Source organism: Lacerta agilis, chromosome 4 (genome assembly GCF_009819535.1).
Source record: "Lacerta agilis isolate rLacAgi1 chromosome 4, rLacAgi1.pri, whole genome shotgun sequence".
NCBI lineage: Eukaryota > Metazoa > Chordata > Lepidosauria > Squamata > Lacertidae > Lacerta > Lacerta agilis.
Genome location: NC_046315.1, coordinates 13365654 through 13386255, shown reverse-complemented (window position 1 = coordinate 13386255; position 20602 = coordinate 13365654). Strand labels below are relative to the sequence as shown.

The 20602-nt window shown below is 44.1% G+C and overlaps 1 protein-coding gene across 3 annotated transcripts in view; it reads left to right on the top strand.

Moving 5' to 3' along the window:
* Positions 1–20602, top strand: part of GRM5 (glutamate metabotropic receptor 5) — a 217777-nt gene that overhangs the window by 148125 nt on the left and 49050 nt on the right. For all 3 annotated transcript variants that reach the window (XM_033146098.1, XM_033146097.1, XM_033146099.1), the window contains exon 3: positions 17914–18149. In XM_033146098.1, the coding sequence (XP_033001989.1) occupies positions 17914–18149 (236 nt within the window). The remainder of the gene's footprint in view (positions 1–17913; positions 18150–20602) is intronic.

Sequence of the window (20602 nt, the reverse complement as noted above, 5' to 3'; positions counted from 1 at the left end):
TCTTCTTCTTCTAATTCTTCTTCTTCTTCTTCTTTCCAGTTCTCCACATTTTGCAGCAATTGGCAAAACTTAAAAAGAAAAGGAACTCTATTTGTCCCCATGTCAGTTTCAGCTTACTGGTTAGTTTTTCTAGTAGGGCTGTTTCCCATACTACTTGGTACCATTGGTCCATGCTTTGTCCTGACAGGTCTCTCCAGTGTCTGGTTATGATGTTTCTGGCTGCTGAGAGTAGGTGGGTTATGAGTTATTTGTGGTGTAAGTGGGCATCGTTGTCTTGGAAGATGTCAACCCTGACCTCTCTCACCACCAAAGGAACACAAACGAACAACAGAGAACCTGCACAAACAACTCTGACACCAAACCCAACATATATGAAGTAAAATAGAAACATCGTCCCCCCCCACTCCCCCCCATCTCCCCACCCCACCCACTTCTTTCCCCCTTTTCTTCCTAATTTCTCAACAAATGAAACTGATTTGTAAAAATGTTACATGGAAAAAAATACAAGAGAGACATTGCACATAGCTTTGTAAATCAAGAAAATCTTTAATAAAAAATACTTTTTAAAGAAGAAAAGGAAAGGAACTCGTGAAAATTCACTTAGGGCACATTCTCCTGGTAATCACATTTTGAATGCATTTTTGTGTATTATTTTCACCAATATATTCATTTTTAGGCACAATTCCCCCTAATATAATTGAGATAATATATAATTGTTGTTTTTTTATAAAAAAATTTATTGTTTTCCAATAAGACAAAGAAAAACACTACATATACACAATAAAAAACACAATACATAATAAACAATAAACAAATTCAACAATAATAACAATAACAACAAACATAAGAAAAACATATACATACCTAAACATACACTTATCTTTGTACCTTTCTTGTTTCTATCTTCTCTGTGTGGGGACTTCCCCCGTTCCCTCCACTGCATTCAAAACCATATATATTTTGGGTAACTTTATATCTTTTTCCATCAACATTTACCATATCTCTTAATAATCTTTAGATTTAATTAATCAAATATAAATCATCACTTAAACTCAATATCTTAAGATGTTCTTAAACAGTTAAATCATTCGCAACAAAACTTCTTCTAAACAATTTTATCTAACATTAGCAAGCTAAAGCCAATTCTGTTAACTAATTCTGCTCAAATATTCAATTTTACATTATTTACTAAATAATCCTTAAATTTCTTCCAATCCTGTGACACCTTCTCCTCCCTCTGGTCTCGGATTCTCACGGTCAGCTCGGCGAGTTCCATATATTCCATTAACTTCATCTGCCACTCTTCCACTGACGGATTCTCTTCACCTTTCCAGTTTCTTGCAAGTAAAATTCTAGCAGCTGTTGTGGCATACATAAAAAACACTCTATCCTGCCTGGGTATCTCTTCGTTGGTCATGCTCAAGAGAAATGCCTCTGGTTTCTTGCTAAAGGTAATTTTCATTACCTTCTTAAGTTCATTATAGATCTTATCCCAGAAAGCATTTACCCCTGGACATGACCACCACATATGATAAAAGGTACCTTCCATAGATTTACATTTCCAACACACATTTGTCATTTTAGGATTCATTTTAGCTATCTTAACTGGTGTCAGATACCATCTATAAATCATTTTCATAATGTTTTCTCTTAAACTATTGCATGCCGTAAATTTGATACCTTCTTTCCACAATTTTTCCCAGTCATCCAACATAATATTATGACCCACATCTTTCGCCCAGTCTATCATTGTCGATTTAACCAATTCATCTTTAGTATGCCACTCTAGCAACAAATTGTACATCCTGGAAAGGTTTTTAGAGTTCACTTCAATCAATTCTGTTTCCAGTTTTGATTTATCCGTTTGAAAACCAATCTTCTTATCTGCTTTAAAAGTCTCATAAATTTGGTGATATTGCAGCCAGTCGGCGACTCCGCCATTCACTTGTTCATAACTTTTCAACTTAAACGATTCACCTTCTTGCTGCAATATATCAGCATATCTTAACCATCTTATAGGCATATTGGGTCTCTTGTAGGCCTTGGCCTCCACAGGTGAGATCCATCTAGGAGTCTTTCTCTCTAACAAGTCTTTGTACCTCATCCAAACCTGATACAGGGCTTTTCTCACTATATGATTCTTAAAAGTCTTGTGGACTTTCACCTTGTCATACCAAAGATAAGCGTGCCACCCGAACATATTGTCAAAGCCTTCCAAATCCAATACATCGGTATTTTCTAATTTAAAGCAATCTTTTAACCAGCAAAAGGCCGCTGCTTCAAAATAAATCTTTAAGTCTGGCAGGGAAAAGCCTCCTCTCTCCTTAGAGTCTGTTAGAATCTTAAATTTAATTCTCAGCTTTTTTCCTTGCCATATAAATTTCGAAAGATCCTTTTGCCATATCTTAAAACAGTCCAGTTTATCCAAAATTGGAATGGCTTGGAATAAAAACAACATCCTTGGTAAGACATTCATCTTAATGGCAGCTATTCTGCCCATCAATGAGAGTTTCAATCTTGTCCATATTTCCAAGTCTTTCTTTATCTCCATCCACAATTTTTCATAATTATCCTTGTATAGGTTCAGATTTTTTACTGTGAGATTGATACCTAGATATTTTACTTTCTTAACAAAATTGAGGCCAGTGCCCTCTTGTAGTTTTTGTATTTGCTCTAGTTTCATATTTTTAGTCAATACTTTGGTCTTCTGAGATAATATATAATTGAGAGCCAGTTTGGTGAGAGAGCCAGTTTGGTGTAGTGGTTAGGAGCGGCAGACTCGTAATCTGGTGAACCGGGTTCGCGTCTCCGCTCCTCCACATGCAGCTGCTGGGTGACCTTGGGCTAGTCACACTTCTCTGAAGTCTCTCAGCCCTGCTCACCTCACAGAGTGTTTGTTGTGGGGGAGGAAGAGAAAGGAGAATGTTAGCCGCTTTGAGACTCCTTCGGGTAGTAAAAAGCGGGATATCAAATCCAAACTCTTCTTCTTCTAATATATGCATTTTTGATAGATTCAGCACTCAGTGAGATCAGAATTGAATCTCTACCTCATCCCTACCTACAAAGAAACATTGGAATGCATTCTCACTTCCCCTCACGAATATTCCTGTTGAGAATTCCAGCCAGCCAGCCATGTTGTCACTAAAATGAAGAGAATTCATTGAAAAGTTTGGAAAGAATGAATGACTAATGGGAAGACTTGTAAGCACTTTACAAGAGAATCAGGATGAATGCTCATTGTTGTATAACCACCCCACAAAGAAATCAGAGTGAATGCTCAATAAAGATCAGGTATAGTCTGACCACTGTGCCATGGCACAAATTTGGATAAAACCTGGGAGGGCGCTGCCCTGCCCTCTGCTGGAAGGTTGTTGGGAGGACAGACGGAGCTAAGTGAGTGCAGTACTGGGTGAGCCCCCCTCCCCGACATGCCACCTTCTTCCTTTGCCCAGTGCTTCTGTGGCCTGGGCAGCTGGGCTCTGGGCACAGAAGGCAGCACTGCCTAGGCTGGGGACAGCACTGAGAGCCTGAGCTAGAGGGCTTTCCAGGGCACGACAGCAGGCCTAGCCCCCTCCTCTCCTTGCCTGGATGGCAGCAGGCAGTGGCCAAGTCCCCTCAATGGCAGGGGGCTCGTGAGGCACTGGGTCCAGGCCCAAGCCACTGGAGGGGAGGGGAGGAAGGAGGGTGACCATTGGGAGAGAGGGAGGCAGGTGAGCAATTGGATACCTTACCTGCAATCTTAGACAGTGGAGAAGGAGACTGGGGTGGCTCAATTTGGAGACGGGCAAATATTTGGGGGTGGGGTTGAAGGGGTCTTGGCGCCTTAGAATTGGTGCCTATCCCACTGTGTCATTTTCTTTATGCAAGCAAATCAGGATCAATGTTGAATAAACAATTTGTCTAAAAGAGCCTTATATATTTTGTGGTTGGGGGGGGGTAGGTTTGGATTTTTTGGTTCTATGATTCTATAACAGTAAAGCTGAACATTGAAAGCTGCACATACCGAGTAGTCCCTCACTCCTTTTGACAATAGGAGCCAAACCAGATGCAAGGATGTAGATCAGCTCTCTCCACTGACATGTGTTAATATCTGGTGAAACCATTCCTGGAATTGTGGGTGGTGGAGATGGTTCTTTTTTTACGCACTCCAAAGTTTTGCGCACTCCCAAGCATGCAGAACAGATTGCGGGACTGCAGTGGAGTTGACTGCTATTCATACCAATTTTCACACCACCTGCTATTTCGAATCCTTTGGAGTGAAAGTCTTTGTGCCACTGCAGAGGCCAACAAAACAAATTCACTGTTTTGGTTAAATGGCATTCTATTTCATGGTGTTCATCCTCCTCTAATTCAAGGCTGTCTCTGGTATCTCTTTATTATTGTAAATACACAGGAATGTATTGCCTAAAGTCACTGAGCTTATCTGTAAGAACTATGTTTGGCTATCTAATGGAAAATCATTCTGCAGATGGCAGCTGTTGTAAATCTTTGAGCCAACAGAAAACCAATTAAATGTTAGCTATCTTTTTTTTTTCCTCCTCCCCTCTCTCTCTCCTGGCGGACATAATGCAAAGAAACCATCTCATCAATCAAGCAGATGTAAAGTTAATCAGTGCTAGAAAAATAGCACCCAAAATATAGTTATGGACATGTCACAGGAAAATGGAACAAATTGTGTACTCTGGTGTGTGAATGAGCTACTGAATCTCTGCCTGGGAGCAATTTAAGCAAGGGCCCATGCAATGCAGATATGCGCCAGGATCCAGCGCTCTAATCCTCTGCTACAACCTTGGGGTGGGGGGGGGGAGAGAAACCAGACATAAAAAACCTCTCAGATCAGGAAGGAGAGCTGGCCCTTGAAATGGTTCTTAGCGTCCCTATCTCTTCAGACTCCCCATCACCACAAAGGCTCATGAGGCTGATCCTGCTTCAGTTTGAGAAGGGATCAGCACCTTCCCCCCCTTCCAATGACTCCAGCCAGAGTTGCGAGATAAATTCAGTTCAGTTTGCATTTTACCTGAAAGAATGCGCAACTCAGCTACCTGTAGAGATGATGATGATGATAATAATAATAATAATAATAATAATAATAATAATAATAATAATAATAATAATTTATACCCCACCCATCTGGCTGGGTTTCCCCAGCCACTCTGGGCGGCTTTCAACCAAATATTAAAAACAATACAGCATCAAACATTTAAAACATCCCTAAACAGGGACGCCTTCAGTTGTCTTTTAAAAGTAAAATAGTTGCTTACTGCCTTGACATCTGTTGGGAGGGCGTTCCACAGGGCAGGTGCCACTACCGAGAAGGCCCTCTGCCTGGTTCCCTGTAACCTCACTTCTCGCAGCGAGGGAACCGCCAGAAGGCCCTCGGCGCTGGACCTCAGTGTCCGGGCTGGACAATGGGGGTGGAGACGCTCCTTCAGGTATACAGGACCAAGGCCCTTTAAGGCTTTAAAGGTCAGCGCCAACACTTTGAATTGTGCTCAGAAACGTACTGGGAGCCAATGAAGATCTTTCAGGACCGGTGTTATATGGTCTCAGCGGCCACTCCCAGTCACCAGTCTAGCTGCTGCATTCTGGATTAATTGCAGTTTCCGAGTCACCTTCAAAGGTAGCCCCGCATAGAGCACATTGCAGTAGTCCAAGTGGGTTGCCAAAATGGCCTGAAGGTGTGTCTCCACCCCCATTGTTCAGCCCAGACACTAAGGTCCAGCTCCGAGGGCCTTCTGGCAGCTCCCTCTCTGTGAGAAGCGAGGTTACAGGGAACCTAACAGAGGGCCTTCGTGGTGGTGGCACCCGCCCTGTGGAATGCTCTCCCGCCAGGAAATAAACAACTATCTGACTTTTTAGAAGACACCTGAAGGCAGCCCTGCTTAGGGAAGTTTTTAATGTTTGATGTTTTATTTTGTTTTAATATTCTGTTGGGAGCCGCCCAGATCGGCTGGGGAAACCCAGCCAGATGGGTGGGGTATAAATAATAATAATAAGTTGTTGTTGTTGTTGTTGTTGTTGTTGTTGTTGTTGTTGTTAAGTAGTAGTAGTAGTAGTTGTTAAGTTGTTGTTGTTGTTGTTGTTGTTAATTATTATATGCCCAGTAATTCCCAGATATGTCCTCTTTGGGGGTCCTACATGCCCATCTGGGGGTAATTTTGCATTTTAAAGCAAATGTCCTGGATTTTGGGTGTTGCTTTTTTATATTTTTTTAAAAATGTGCATGGGTGGCTCTGGTTCAGGTTCTGGTTTTGGTTCTGGCATGGGCAGTCCAAGCTCTGGTTCAGGCTCTGGTTCTGGCAATTCTGGCTCCGGTACAGGCTCTGGCACATGTGACCCCAGCTCTGGCTTTCATGTGGGAGTCTCTGGCTCAACAGTAGCAGAGGGGCTATCAAGCGAATGCCCTAAAAAAGCTCAACAAGTTTTTGTGTCCTGATTTTTTACCTTTTGAAATGTGGCAACTCTAGCTACCTTTTCAAATTCACACTGCTCCAAATTTTGTGTGATGCAGACTGAAAAATGTAAAGAAAGAAGGAGTATGCTAGGGAAAGTAAAATACACGCCAGTAATGTCGACGTTACAGAAATGCATTTTGTTTTGGAGGGAATTGCTTGCCAAAAAAATAAAAATGTGCATGTTTTTCTTGTTTCTTGTTTATTAAATTTATTGCAGGGTGGTTTACAGCATAAAAGCACAAAACATATGCAACATCATAAAACCAAAACAGAAAACAAAAACAAAGAATGCCCATGCATTGAGAAAACATAGTCCTCATATACTCCTGCAAACTGTGCTTGCTCATATATTTAATACAGTCTTACAGCAGTGTATATCCAAAGATTTCTACCTGGTTTTCAAACGTTCAAAATATACAAGTAAAAGCATAAATCCAGCAAATTAAAACACAGTTAAAAGTGAGATTTTAAATATCTAAGGAATTTCAAACTTCTGGATAGTCTTAGATATTTAAATGTCTTGAATAATAGGAGAAAAACGTGCAGAAAAGTGCTGATGAATTTTAGTGGGGACTAAAACAATTTTGAACCAATGCAAAAATGTGGCAAACTCAGTTTAAGACTGGGGGTGGGGGGAGGAACGGAGAGAACGAGAAATGGATAGGTTTGACCATCCTCATCTCTATGTCCGCAGCCGCCACCAAACTGCAGACACATCACCGCACCCAAGGGCTCCTAAAGCAAGCAGCACCCCTTTGAAAGTCAACGCTGTGTTGTTGCGTATCAGGGCTTCCTGTCTTTACAACAGACTCCAGGTACACTCAAACAGAAACAGTTCAAAGTACATTACAGCAGACAAACAGCCCTGCTTAGTCCAAGCCCTCCAGGCCCACACAGGCTTCCACCTCCCACTTGTCTCTACAGGAAGTTTCCTCTTAAAGTACTTTGCCCTGAGCCAGGAACCGATGTACAGTATATTTTTTGCCGTGAGGTCAGAGCTGATAATCTGAAGGAAGCCAAACTGCTGCTGAAGGTTCAGAGTCTACTAGCTGTTGGACCAATATTCGAGATTACCGGTAGTTGCTCCTGCTTCTAATGTGAGAACCATTCAGAGCTGTCCGTGGTGCTGATCACTTCCTTGCTCTGATAGTTATCTTTTGGGGAAGGTGAAACTAGAAAAGAGGTCTGGTGAAACGGCATTAACTTTAGAGACAACCCATCAGCCAGTAAATTCCTGCTTTGGTGGTGCTGGAGAATATATCAGGTGCTTATTGTGTGCAGGTGGGTACACCAGCAAAAACAAGAAGAAAATTGGTTCGTGCGTGGGTTCAAGCCCCGTGTTGGACAAGCAATTCCTGCATTGCATGGGGCTGCACTAGATGGCCCTTGTGGTCCCTTCCAACTCGACAATTCTATGATTCAATGATTCTATGCTGCTGTGGATTTCCCACCACCCTGCTAGGGTGGAAGGCGATCATCAGGAAGGAGATGGCTGTTCAGCATTCCAGGCTTGTAGGTTCCCTTCCCTCACCCACACTTCCAGGTTCTGGTTATTGTAAAGTGGATTTAATGAGTATTGTTGCAGGGTTTAGGGAAGGGGTCAGCCTCCATGATGCCCTGAGTCCCTTCTAATCCCTGGGGTCCTGCACCGGCTATAGGATTCTATTGCTGAACTAGGCAATTTAAGACAAGTGTGCTTACCCCTTCATTGGGCAGGCGTTGTTGTGGACCGGCACTGTCCCCTCTTCACGATCCTGTGGCAGTACAGGGTGGGAGGCCTGGTTGTCATGTGTGGCCTGCAAACTTCTGTGCACTGTCCGGGTTGTAACCTGCCTGCAAATTAGCCAATCTCAGCCAGGCTACTGTGCAGGACCTCCCCAGGGGTGGGGTCAACTGGGCCAGCAGGCATCACTTGGGTCTGCACTCAGAGAATAAATATAGGGCCTGCCCAGGTCTCCTCACCCAGTTCGCTGTTGGCCACTTAAACATAACCAAAGAAGTTGCTCTGTGCCATAGGGCAAATGTCTGGCCTTTCCTCTTCCCACCTGGCTGGGAAAACAAGCAAGAGGAGTGAAATTGTGTATGAGCTGAGCAGAAGGCAGGCCTGCCAATTGAGACAATCATGCTCTGTGTATGGCTTTCGGCCTCCACTAAAAATCTAATGGGGAAGCAGGATTTATTGGGGTGTTGAGGCTGTGAGCCCCTCCATCTTATGCTTGGCTTTCATATGTGTGTAAATAAAACCATCTATCCCAGGCTTCGTCAACCTCGGCCCTCCAGATGTTTTGAGACTACAATTCCCATCATCCTTGACCACTGATCCTGCTAGCTAGGGATCATGGGAGTTGTAGGCCAAAAACATCTGGAGAGCCGACGTTGAGGAAGCCTGATCTATCCTAAGGACAATGCAGTCTCCGTTGACCTTCACTCCAAGGAAAACAAACACTGCGTGAGCCCTATACCCCTGGAGTATCTCACTGCCCAGAGATTGGCTTGGAGTGTACCAGTATGTTGTCTGGTGGCTGGTAGGCAGCAACAGGAGAGATTGTCTGCCCCAGGGTAGGAGCCTTTAGCTAGATCTGTCTCCCCACCCGACCCCTTGAGCAATGGGAGGGGAGTGCATACACCCATGGCGAGGGGTGCCTTGATGGGTTCCTTTTCTGCTTATTTGCTGCGGGGCTAACTAGTGTTCCTAACACATATCTAGTGCAATGTGTGGGCATTTTGTGATTATTATCATTTTTTGCTTTTTTGATGGATTGCTTGCATTTGTTGCGCCTTCCTTTTCTATTAATATGCCGCTCACCGCCTTTGGGCCAAAGAAAGAAGAAGAAGTATTATATAAATAAAGCATAACATAACACAACGCCTAGCACGACAAAATATCTGCTAAAGCACTATCTGTTAGAGATCTGACAGCTGCTGTGGCATGAGAGGCAGCTTTTGTCATAATGATGTGGGCTGCAAACAGCTTTAGGTAAAGTGAACGAGACTGGACTGCCAGCTAATGAATGAACTCATTAACCTCTGTGACATCAGCGATAGATTGGCGTGCACGGTGGAATGGGGAGGGCCCGGGGAGCGGAATAACTGGAATAGGAGAACTTGCCACTTCCCTGGGCAAGAGGTAATTTCTGGGCTTTCTGGAATCGAATTGAAGCCTTTTAGAAAGTGACATTTGTTGCACAACACTTCCATGACCCTCCATGTTTGTCTGCCCATTGCCCCAGCTTGAGGCAAAGAAGAAAACTGTTCTTAGGGAAGGTTGTAGAAGCTGATAGGCCTCCATGGGCAGCTGCTAGGGCCCTGAAAGGGAATATGCCCGGTGCTCTTAGTAGTGCCAGTTGCCTGGGTCTAGCTGGCATTTTAATTTCCCAGACAGCCTCAGTTTTATTCATTTATTTGGGCAATTCCTACACAGTGGACCCTCGGGTTATGTTACCTTCGGGTAACGTAACTTTCAGGTTGCGAACGCAGCAAACCCAGAAATGTATACTTCCGGGTTCCGCCACGCGCACTTCACGCATGTGCAGAAGTGCTCTATCGCGCTGCATGCATGCGCAGAAGCGGCGTCTCATGTTGCGGAGTTTTCAGGGTACATAAGGACCTCGAAACGAATTAAGTTCGTATCCGGAGGGTCCACTGTACTGCCCTTTGCACAAGCCATGGGGCAGTTTGCAACAAAGCCAAAGGAAATAAACAGAAAGCATAAAACCCATAAGCAGGGTGGGGAGGAACGGGAAGGGTGAAATGCAGTGGCTGGAACCCTGAACAGCAGAACTCCATACTGCAACATTTTGTTGTAGGTGCAATGTATATCCTATATAACTCTCATTTTTAGTCCTCAGTTCCTCCTGGTTTAGGGTCACAAGCATTGCCAACATGGCACCCATGGGTGCCAGTGTGCCTCCCATTGCCTCCTATGGTGCCTATGAAAGGTATCAGTAAATATCTCCTCAAAAATCTACAATGCACAAGTGGCATTTTTGGTCTTCCTGCCCAGTTACGTTTTGGACTTTTTCAGCTGCTTCTATGTGGGACAAGCCCCCTTAAACATGTCCCAATTTCTTCAGATGCCAGGATTAAACACCCACCGACCCTTCCATTCTGAGGAGAGGGGAGATGCGAAGAACATCTCTCTCAAAGTGAACATGGCTGTGACGAGAGAAGTGACATTGTTTTCCATTGACAGGTGTGAGGCATGCCCACATCATTTTGTAGTTTTATGGCTTTTCCCGCTCATTTAGGTGTGGCAGCCATAACTCCGCGGCAGCCATTTTGGGTTGGGCCATACACCCTGTGGCGGCCATTTTGGGTAAGCCTTGTCCTCTCAGCACCAAGTTTATGTCTTTTGCATATGACACTTTCTCAAAATTCCAGCTGTGCCCACTAGTCCAAAAAGGTTAGTTTAAATAACATACATAATAAAATTTTATTAAAGCTTTTTTCAAAACACAATCAGATAAAAGAAAGTAATCTATATAAGAACAAAAACAGAGAAAGAATGAGAAAAGAAAAGGAGTTTGTTTAGAGCAGATTAAGGGATTAAGTAGATGGGATTCTTTACCCTTTTTCTGCCAGCTCTTTCTCCACTCCGAACCACCCACCCAAAACACACAGCTTTTTTCAGATTTAGGGTTCATAGACCTGTGTTTCTTCCCTCACAAATAGGTGCTTGGAACAGTGCAGGCTGAGAGGAGATACGATAGCCATCTTCAAATCTCTAAAGAGCTGTCACATGGAAGAGGGAACAGGCTTGTTTTCTCCTGCTCTGGAGGGTAGGACTCGAACCAATGGCTTCAAGTTACCAGAAAGAAGATTCCAATTAAACATTCGGGGGGGGGGGGGACGGGGACTTTTTGACAGTAAGAGCTGTTCAGCAGTGGAAGAGACTCCCACAACAGGTGGTGGCCTCTCCTTCCTTGGAGGTTTTTAAACAAAAGTTGGATGGCCATCTGTCATGGATGCTTTAGCTGAGATTCCTGCATTGCGGGGGTTGGACTAGATGACCCTCAGGGTCCCTTCCAGCTCTAAGATTCTATGATTCCAGGAATAGGTGAAGCAGGCTGGCAAGTGAAATGTGAACAGTGACAAGCAGGGAAAGCACACACCCTTCTCTCCCTCTGCTGCTTCTCCATTCCAAATCACAAAGTGCCCCTTCTTGAAACAAAATGGCCGCCTGCACTGGGTTATACTCGTTTTTATGTAACGGGCACTTAGCCCCTCCATCTAGCCTATATGGATGTAGGACCAAGTATAGCTGCAATTAAATGCACTTCAGCGAATGGCACCATTCCCAATTTAAAACCGTTATGTAATGCTAATTGCCGTGTTCTTTCCGAGTGGGTGGCAAAATGGAAGATAACATAAAGAATACAAAGCCATGTGGGGGTTTTTTCCCCCCCATAATAAAAAAAACCCCATAGCACTAAAGCGTTCAGATTTGCCCCCTTTTTTTTACAGCAACAATAAAGAAGCCTTGTAATTCATATTTTGTTAGAAAATGGCCTATACACTTAGTTGCCATGGTTACTTGGTACAGCTCTGTAGATGCTGTTGTATACCGGCAATCAAGCTTTGGGTACAAGTGTTAGAATTTCTAGGGCAGCAATCGGGAGACAAAAGGGACCTACGAATTTGTTTCCTGTGAGCCACAAACCTTATTGTCAAAACAGCCACAGGCTGTTGCGGTAGGGTGACTATAATGCTCTCTTTGAAGTAGAGGGATCTTGAATTTACAAATCTGCATTTAATAATAGAACTGACAGGCTGACTTGGAGAAAGGCAAGAGAGTCTCTGGGCACACACAGAATGCTTTCCTCCCGAGGGCAGTAATGCTGTTTTTTCTGGAGCAACTTTGAACTTGCAAAAATTCCAGGCATTTCTCTGCTACTTTACATTGCCTGGCTGGTGCCCTGGAATTCTGGTAATGCTTCTTGCTTGCCTGGATGGAGGATACAGAGGGGTTCGTGTGTAGAAACTAGTACAGGTGTAATAGTTATATGCATCGCTCCACCCACTTTTGCCCCTGGCCCCGCCCACCACTGGCATGTGGTTCCTGGAAGCTTGCCTAGAAAATAATGCAAGACTCTGACTGGACAAGGTTCTCCAGATACACACCAATGGTGGGCAGGGCCAGAGTCAAAAGTAGGTGGAGCTATGAAAGAGTCTCCCCTCCTTTTAGTATCCAGTCTATTTCTCCATCTAGCCCAGAATACCCTCCTTCTCAAACAGACAGCAACTCTCCGGGTCTGTCTAGATCTAGGTTGTCCACCACTGCCCTATCACGAAATCCAAACCCATTGTCCGCAGACTGTGTGGTCTGTTGATACTTTGGAACTCCCTGCATATTGGCATCAGTTGGGCTTTTGTATGTTGGCACTCATCTGTCTCAAGAGGCAATGGAGTGCGCCTCTGGGGGTGAAGTCAAACTGCTGCAGAACCACTGTGGCTGCTGTGGCTGCAAAGACCAGTAACTCATAACTGCATTAACAGCAATGACATTACCTCTCTGGGGTGCAAGCCTGGGCAGCGTGTCTGGAGGTCCCGGGCTGCCCAGATGACAAGACTTTACTGTATTATTTTCAGCATCTGCTGAGAACATGTTTGTTTAGGCAAGCCTAACATGTATGAGTTTAAACAAAATAAAAAAAAATCCTTCCAGTAGCACCTTAGAGACCAACTGAGTTTGTTCTTGGTATGAGCTTTCGTGCGCATGCACACTTCTTCAGATGCACTGAAACAGAAGTCACCAGATCCTTAAATATAGTGAGGGAGTGGGGAGGGGTATTACTCAGAAGGGTGGTGGGAATGGGTGATCAGCTGATAGGTGTGGAAAACCTGTTGATGACTCTTAACGGCTGCAATTAGTCTTGCAGGGAAAGGCAAGGGGTGAGATGGCTAAAGATAGCTTTGTTATGTATAATGAGATAAGAATCCAATGTCTTTGTTCAGACCAGGTTTCTCCATGGTTTTAAGTTTGGTGATTAGTTGCAATTCAGCCACTTCTCTTTCCAGTCTATTTCTGAAATTTCTTCGTATTAAGACAGCTACTTTGAGATCTTTTATAGAATGTCCTGGGAGATTGAAGTGTTCTCCTACTGGTTTCTCTGTCTTGTGATTCCTGATATCAGATATCAGATAGCTCATACCAAGAACAAACTCAGTTGGTCTCTAAGGTGCTACTGGAAAGAATTTTTGATTTTGTTTCGACTATGGCAGACCAACACGGCTACCCACCTGTAACTGGATGTATGAGTTTAATGGGTTTTGCCTCTTTCGCCTATCTAGTTTGATAATCTTCCGAACATTTTTAAAACACCTGTTCTTTATGGAGACTTTTAATGTTTTATTTCGTACTTCTGTCAACCATTTAGAGGTTTCTTTACAATCGAGTCGGATATATAAATGTTGGTTAAACGGATACAACAAATGGTTTGAATCCAAACTTAACGAGCCTCAAAGCGACGCGGTTCCAGATTGTCAATTGTGCTGAAATACTGTCTTTTGTACCGCAGCGGTGACCCGAGGGACCAAACAACACAACAGGAGCAAGGCTACAATCACCACCCTCATCATCATGGTCGTCACTCACCAATTCCATCATCACCTTCAATCTCATTGTCATCCTCATCACCAGTTTCTCACATGCATACTGTATAAGGTAGTTCTGCCTTGATCCTTTATACATCCAGAGAGATAGGCTGGGTTGGGTTGTAAGAATAACAATACCACGTTTTTCACAAGCCTGGGACATCATCACCATGTTCTGTGGCCAAGATTTTTGTAACTCCCTTTGCATAGGGACCAGGGAATAGGTATTTTAAAGGAGTAGAAGATGGGGTTGATCCTAAAGAAGCAGCGATGTTCCTCTGGCCCAGAGTCTGAATGTGGCCCTCGAGATTCTCTCCAGGCCATACTCCTGGTGAGCCCTCTCTCCTCCGTGCCCTGCCTCACATTCCCCTTGAGTGCTTTTCCCTGGCTGCAGTGCATCCTTGAACCCTGAAAATACCTTTGGCTTGCCTGGAATGAGAATAGAAAGGGGTTTGTGAGTGTGTCTAGAAGCTAGCCCACTGTTCACAGGTAACATTTACATTAATTGCTCCTCTCACTTTTTCCTCCGACCCCGCCCACCACCGCCATATGGCCCCCAGAAAGTTTTACAAAAGGGAATGTGGCCCTCAGGTTGGGAAAAGGTTCCCCATCCCTATGCTGAAACATTACAGCACCTCATTATTCTCCCCAGCCCATCTTTTTCCGAACCTCTATTTTTGTAGAAAGTCAAATTACTGTAGACTTGGCAGAGAGACACGTAGACCCTATGAATCTTCAGTTAAGTCAGTATGCGTTCATATTACTGCATCAGATTCTGTCGTCTTCTGCTATTTGTTTTTCAGCGGCCGATGAAGTCATTCCTCTTACTTCATTCGCCATCACTTGCACTCACTGCCTTGTGGTCAGATAAAAGGCTGCAGCAGCTTCATGTGCAACTCACCCCAATTCAACGTCAGTGCGTTTGTGAAGAGGGCTGCGTGCTTAAATGAGGACATTAAGGGCCAGCCTTTGATGAGGAAGAGTGGAGCTCCTACAAGGGTTAAATGTTTAGGTCACCGCTGCTTGCTTCTTTATGGCATTTGCCACCCTCTATATCATTTATCCAAGTTTACACTGCAAATAGAATACTAGCAAGAAATACAATAAAATGATACGCAGGGTGGCTAAATTCTTCCTCCTCTGTCGGAGGCAGCATGCCTTTGAATGCAAGTGGCTGTGACCCATGAGTCCTGTTTTCAGACTTTCCAGGGGTGACCTGTGGCGAGAACAGGATTCTGAACCAGATAGTCCTTTGGTCTGATCCAGAAGGGCATTTCTCATGTCCTAAGTGGCAGAGCACAAGGGAGAGCAAAGTGATCAAGGAGATAGAGCAACTCCCATGAGAAAAAGTTGCAACATTTGGGGGTGGGTTTTTTTTTTTTTAGTAAGAAGTGACATGGTGTTGTTGTTGTTGTTGTTTAGTTGTTTAGTCGTGTCTGACTCTTCGTGACCCCATGGACCAGAGCACACCAGGCACTCCTGTCTTCCACTGCCTCCTGCAGTTTGGTCACACTCATGTTGGTAGCTTCGAGAACACTGTCCAACCATCTCATCCTCTGTCATCCCCTTCTCCTTGTGCCTTCAATCTTTCCCAACATCAGGGTCTTTTCCAGGGAGTCTTCTCTTCTCATGAGGTGGCCAAAGTATTGGAGCCTCAACTTCAGGATCTGTCCTTCCAGTGAGCACTCAGGGCTGATTTCCTTCAGAATGGATAGGATTGATCTTCTTGCAGTCCATGGGACTCTCAAGCGTCTCCTCCAGCAGCATAATTCAAAAGCATCAATTCTTCAGTGATCAGTCTTCTTTATGGTCCAGCTCTCACTTCCATACATCGCTACTGGGAAAGCCATAGCTTTAATTATACAGACCTTTGTCAGCAAGGTGATGTCTCTGCTTTTTAAGATGCTGTCTAGGTTTGTCATTGCTTTTCTCCCAAGAAGCAGGCGTCTTTTAATTTTGTGACTGCTGTCACCATCTGCAGTGATCATGGAACCCAAGAAAGTGAAATCTCTCACTGCCTCCATTTCTTCCCCTTCTATTTGCCAGGAGGTGATGGGACCAGTGGCCATGACCTTAGTGTTTTTTTTTTTTTTTTTTGAGCCTCAGATCATATTTTGCACTCTCCTCTTTCACACTCATTAAAAGGTTCTTTAATTCCATCTCACTTTCTGCCATCAAGGTTGTGTCATCAGCATATCTGAGGTTGTTGATATTTCTTCCGGCAATCTTAATTCCATTTTGGGATTCATCCAGTCCAGCCTTTCGCATGATGAATTCTGAAGTGTGCAATATTATGCAATTTGGATAAGGAGAAACCTCTCTCATTCTAGAACTTATGAGTGTCCAATGGACAAATTAAAGACACCATACATAGTTGAACTATGGAGTTCACTCTCCCACAGGAGATCATGATGGACACCAACTTGAATGGTTTAAATAGAGGAGTAGGCAGATTCATGGAGGATAAGGCTAAAAATGGCTACTATTCCTGTTGGCTATGTTCTTTCTCCACTGTCAGAGGCAACATGCCTCTGAATGCCAGTTGTTGGGAATCACAAGTGGCAAGAGTCGTGTCTTGTTTGAGAGCTTCTCATAGGCATTTGGTTGACCATTGCTGAACTAAATGGGTCAATGGTTGGATCCAGCAATAAAGAACACAGTTAAATATCAATTTAAACAGCAGTGGAAAGTTATTTATTTATTACAGATATATATACCACTTTTACCTTCCAAGAAACTCAAGGTGGGGCACATGGTTCTTCTCTTCCCCATTTCATTCTCACAACAACCCTGAGAGGTAGGTTAGGGTAAGAGATAGCAACTGGCCCAAGCTGAGCTTCATGACTGATTGGGAATTCAAACCCTGCCCTCCCAGGTCCTCCCAGGTTATAACACTATAACCATTATTCCACCCGCTTCCTGAAGAGAGCATCAATGGGATGGACTTCTGGTCCAGAGCCAAGCACACCATTTCCTTTCTGTCCATTCCCCTGGGAAGTAGGTGCTGGGAAGGATGAAGTCTCTGGTGTAGAGGCAGCTTGACCCTTAAAGGAATTTGTTCAGGGGTTGCTATGCTTGGGGGTCCCAGTTTAGGGGTATCTGACTCAAGATTCTTCTTCTTCTTCTTCTTCTTCTCCATCTCTTCACTCAAAAGTGATTCAAAGAGCCTTGCAACGCAATACGTCCCAGTGGTTGGGATTCAGGCTTGGTGTTGAGAGCCTTGGTCTGAGTTATGGAATTTGCTACCACAATTCTGAACCACAATGTGTAGTGGAGGCAACCAACTTGGATGTCTTTAAAAGGAGATCAGAACATTTCATGGAGGTTAAGGCTATCAATGGCTACTGACCCTGATGGCTGCGCTCTGAATGAAAGTCACTGGGGTGATGACTGGAAGAGTCATCATCCTGCTCATGGGATTCCCATAGTTATCTAGTTGGCCCCTGTGAGAACAGAACGCTGGATCAAATGGGCCTCTGGTTTGATCCAGCAGGACTCCTCTTGTATGTTTTTATACACATTCTTGTGGGTTCATCATTTCTGGGGCTTGTGCCACTGGTCCTTCTGGTTTATCTGGCCACTTGTCCTCTGGGTCTGATTGCAGGGCTGCTGCCCAGGATTAAGTTCATGATATGGTACTCTCAGCCAAGCGTGTGAGCTGGTTAAATAAAGGAAACCCAAGATCTTACTGTATTTGTGCGACAAGAATGAAGCACCCCCTGCAGCACCTTCCTTGTCCAGCCACAGCTCTTGTTTGGCCAGGGTCCCCTTGCTATTCCCAAGGATGCATGCCAATAATTCTCTTCAATGATTCACAGCAGCCCCGTCCTCACAGAGAGTCTGCTCCTTTTATTTATCTTTGCAGCGATGGCTGGGCAGACAGATACGATGTGACAGAAGGATACCAGCGAGAGGCTGTTGGAGGAATAACAATCAAGCTTCAGTCTCCGGATGTGAAATGGTTTGATGATTATTACCTGCAGCTTCAGCCAGAAACCAACCACCGAAACCCGTGGTTTCAGGAATTTTGGCAACACCGTTTCCAGTGCCGGCTGAAGGGATCCCCTCAGGAGAATACAAAATTCAATAAGACCTGCAGCAGTAAGCATCTTTATTCTTACATGTCTGTTTATTTGAAACCAGTGAAGTCCAAGCTGTTAATTGCTTCTGGGATTATGGGAACTGGAGGAATCAATGTCAGGATGAAGGTATGGTGATGTTCAGTGTCTTTTGTGCCAATGAGTTGGGGGCAGACTCAAACAACAGTTTCATGTGGTAAAAAAAAAGGGTTGAGCACAGTTTCTATTCTATTATTTTTCTATATTCTGGAATTTGGTTTTGTTTTGCGGCAGTTGCTTTTACAGTGGTACCTCAGGTTACATACGCTTCAGGTTACAGACTCCGCTAACCCAGAAATAACGCTTCAGAATAAGAACTTTGCTTCAGGATAAGAACAGAAATCGTGCTCTGGCGGCACAGCGGCAGCAGGAGGCCCCATTAGCTAAAGTGGTGCTTCAGGTTAAAAACAGTTTCAGGTTAAGAACGGACCTCCGGAACAAATTAAGTTCTTAACCCGAGGTGCCACTGTATTTTATTTTATCTTGTTACACACCACTTTGATGGCCTCAGGCTGTGCAGCATTTTACTAATTTGTAAAATAAACTTATAAATAAAAAGAAAGAGTAGTATCAGTCAGGTACTTTTCTGCTCTTCCAGCAGCAGAGATTATTTCATTTGTAACTTAAGGGTTAGCTCTGATACTGTCAAAAAGTCAGCTAGCCAAGAGGGGGTACGAGCAGAAGTGTTGCTTAGCAACCAGGCGGAGTGGCACGATGTTCACTGAGGTAGCACATGCTCTGATTGGCTATGTAGTTCAGAGGGGGTTTCCCCTCTGTATATTTTAGTTGATTTTCCCCCCCCCTCCTATGTACAAGGCCTGAATTAAGAAAGACAAAACCTCTCTGTTCCTTTCTCCTCAAATTGCGCACTGTTTTCAGTTTGCTCGGTAAAGGGTCAACAGGACTTTTCTCGGAGGACTTCATTTGCGTTATTTAAGTGACTTTGCTGGTGGTGATAAATATAACAGAGCAGTAAATGTCAAGCCCGTATGAGCCAGGGTTATATTTAACAACTCACCTGCTAGCATTAGGTGACTAGGAATTCCCTGCAGGTGAGTGAGTGGGGCAATTGCAGAGGGACAGATTGCCCTATCTTCCCCTGCCAGTCTACTTGGTTTCTATGGCATCTGCAGAAGAAGAAGAAGAAGAAGAAGAAGAAGAAGAAGAAGAAGAAGAAGAAGAAGAAGAAGAAGAAGAAGAAGAGTTTGGATTTGATATCCCGCTTTTCACTACCCGAAGGAGTCTCAAAGCGGCTAACATTCTCCTTTCCCTTCCTCCCCCACAACAAACACTCTGTGAGGTGAGTGGGGCTGAGAGACTTCAAAGAAGTGTGACTTGCATAATTCTGTTAAAGAGTGAAGACACACTCCACAAAACACCCTCACTTGCGATGGAATATTTATTTTTATGATAATAGAATGCAGGAAACCACCTTATCCTGAGTCAAACCATTGGCCCAGCTAACCTGGGGTTGTATATATTGACAGTGGGTCTCCAAGGGTTCATACAAGGGGCATTCCCGGCCCGGCCTGGAGATGCTGGGGGTGGAACCTAGGACATGCAAAACACGTGCTTTATCACTGAGTAATGCCCCTTCCCCAGTGGTATACAGCCTGTGACTCACTCAGTCAAATCCAGTTCATTTGTTACACCTGCAAGTCCACTTGCATGCTGGGTAGATCTCCTGGTGTCATTGCAGGCTTGCGAGTGCAGCAACAGGGAGCTTCTCCAGCAGCAGCAGCAACATGTATTCTCTTAACAAAATAGAAAATTCTTTCCAGTAGCACCTTAGAGACGTATCTGAAGAAGTGTGCATGCACACGAAAGCTCATACCAAGAACAAACTCAGTTGGTCTCTAAGGTGCTGGAAAGAATTTTCTATTTTGTTTCGACTATGGCAGACCAACACGGCTACCCACCTGTAAATGTATTCTCTTGCCCTTCATCCAGAGGCGAAGCTAACATGGAAACATACGGCACTCTTTCTTGTTGGAAGTTTTAGCCGTCCTTAATTCAAACGCTTGCTGCTGCCTCTGCTAAGCGCATTGATTTTCTGCCCGGCCAAAGCGTTACAGAGAAGGAGAAGCGTTCAGAGTTATCCGCCTTAATTCTCAATGCTTCCAGAGGAGAAGTCGGGTGAGGCATACGGAGTCCCAAAGAAACAGATTAAAACAGCAACACTTAGCGCCATGGGAGGAAGTAAAGGAAGGGACTCTGTGCCATCATTAGGATGGGAGAAATGAACATGGGTGCATTTAATGGGGTGTGCTAGTTTAAAAAAGATCAAACTGTGCTTTGGAGAAGTTTGCCCGTGTCCAGGACTAATGCGGTTAATCAAATAGAACTTGATGTCTGTTACAGCAACTCAAAAAAAGAGATATTAAAGGTCTTTCTTGTGTGCTTCCCACAGACATCTTTTTTATATATAATCTTTTT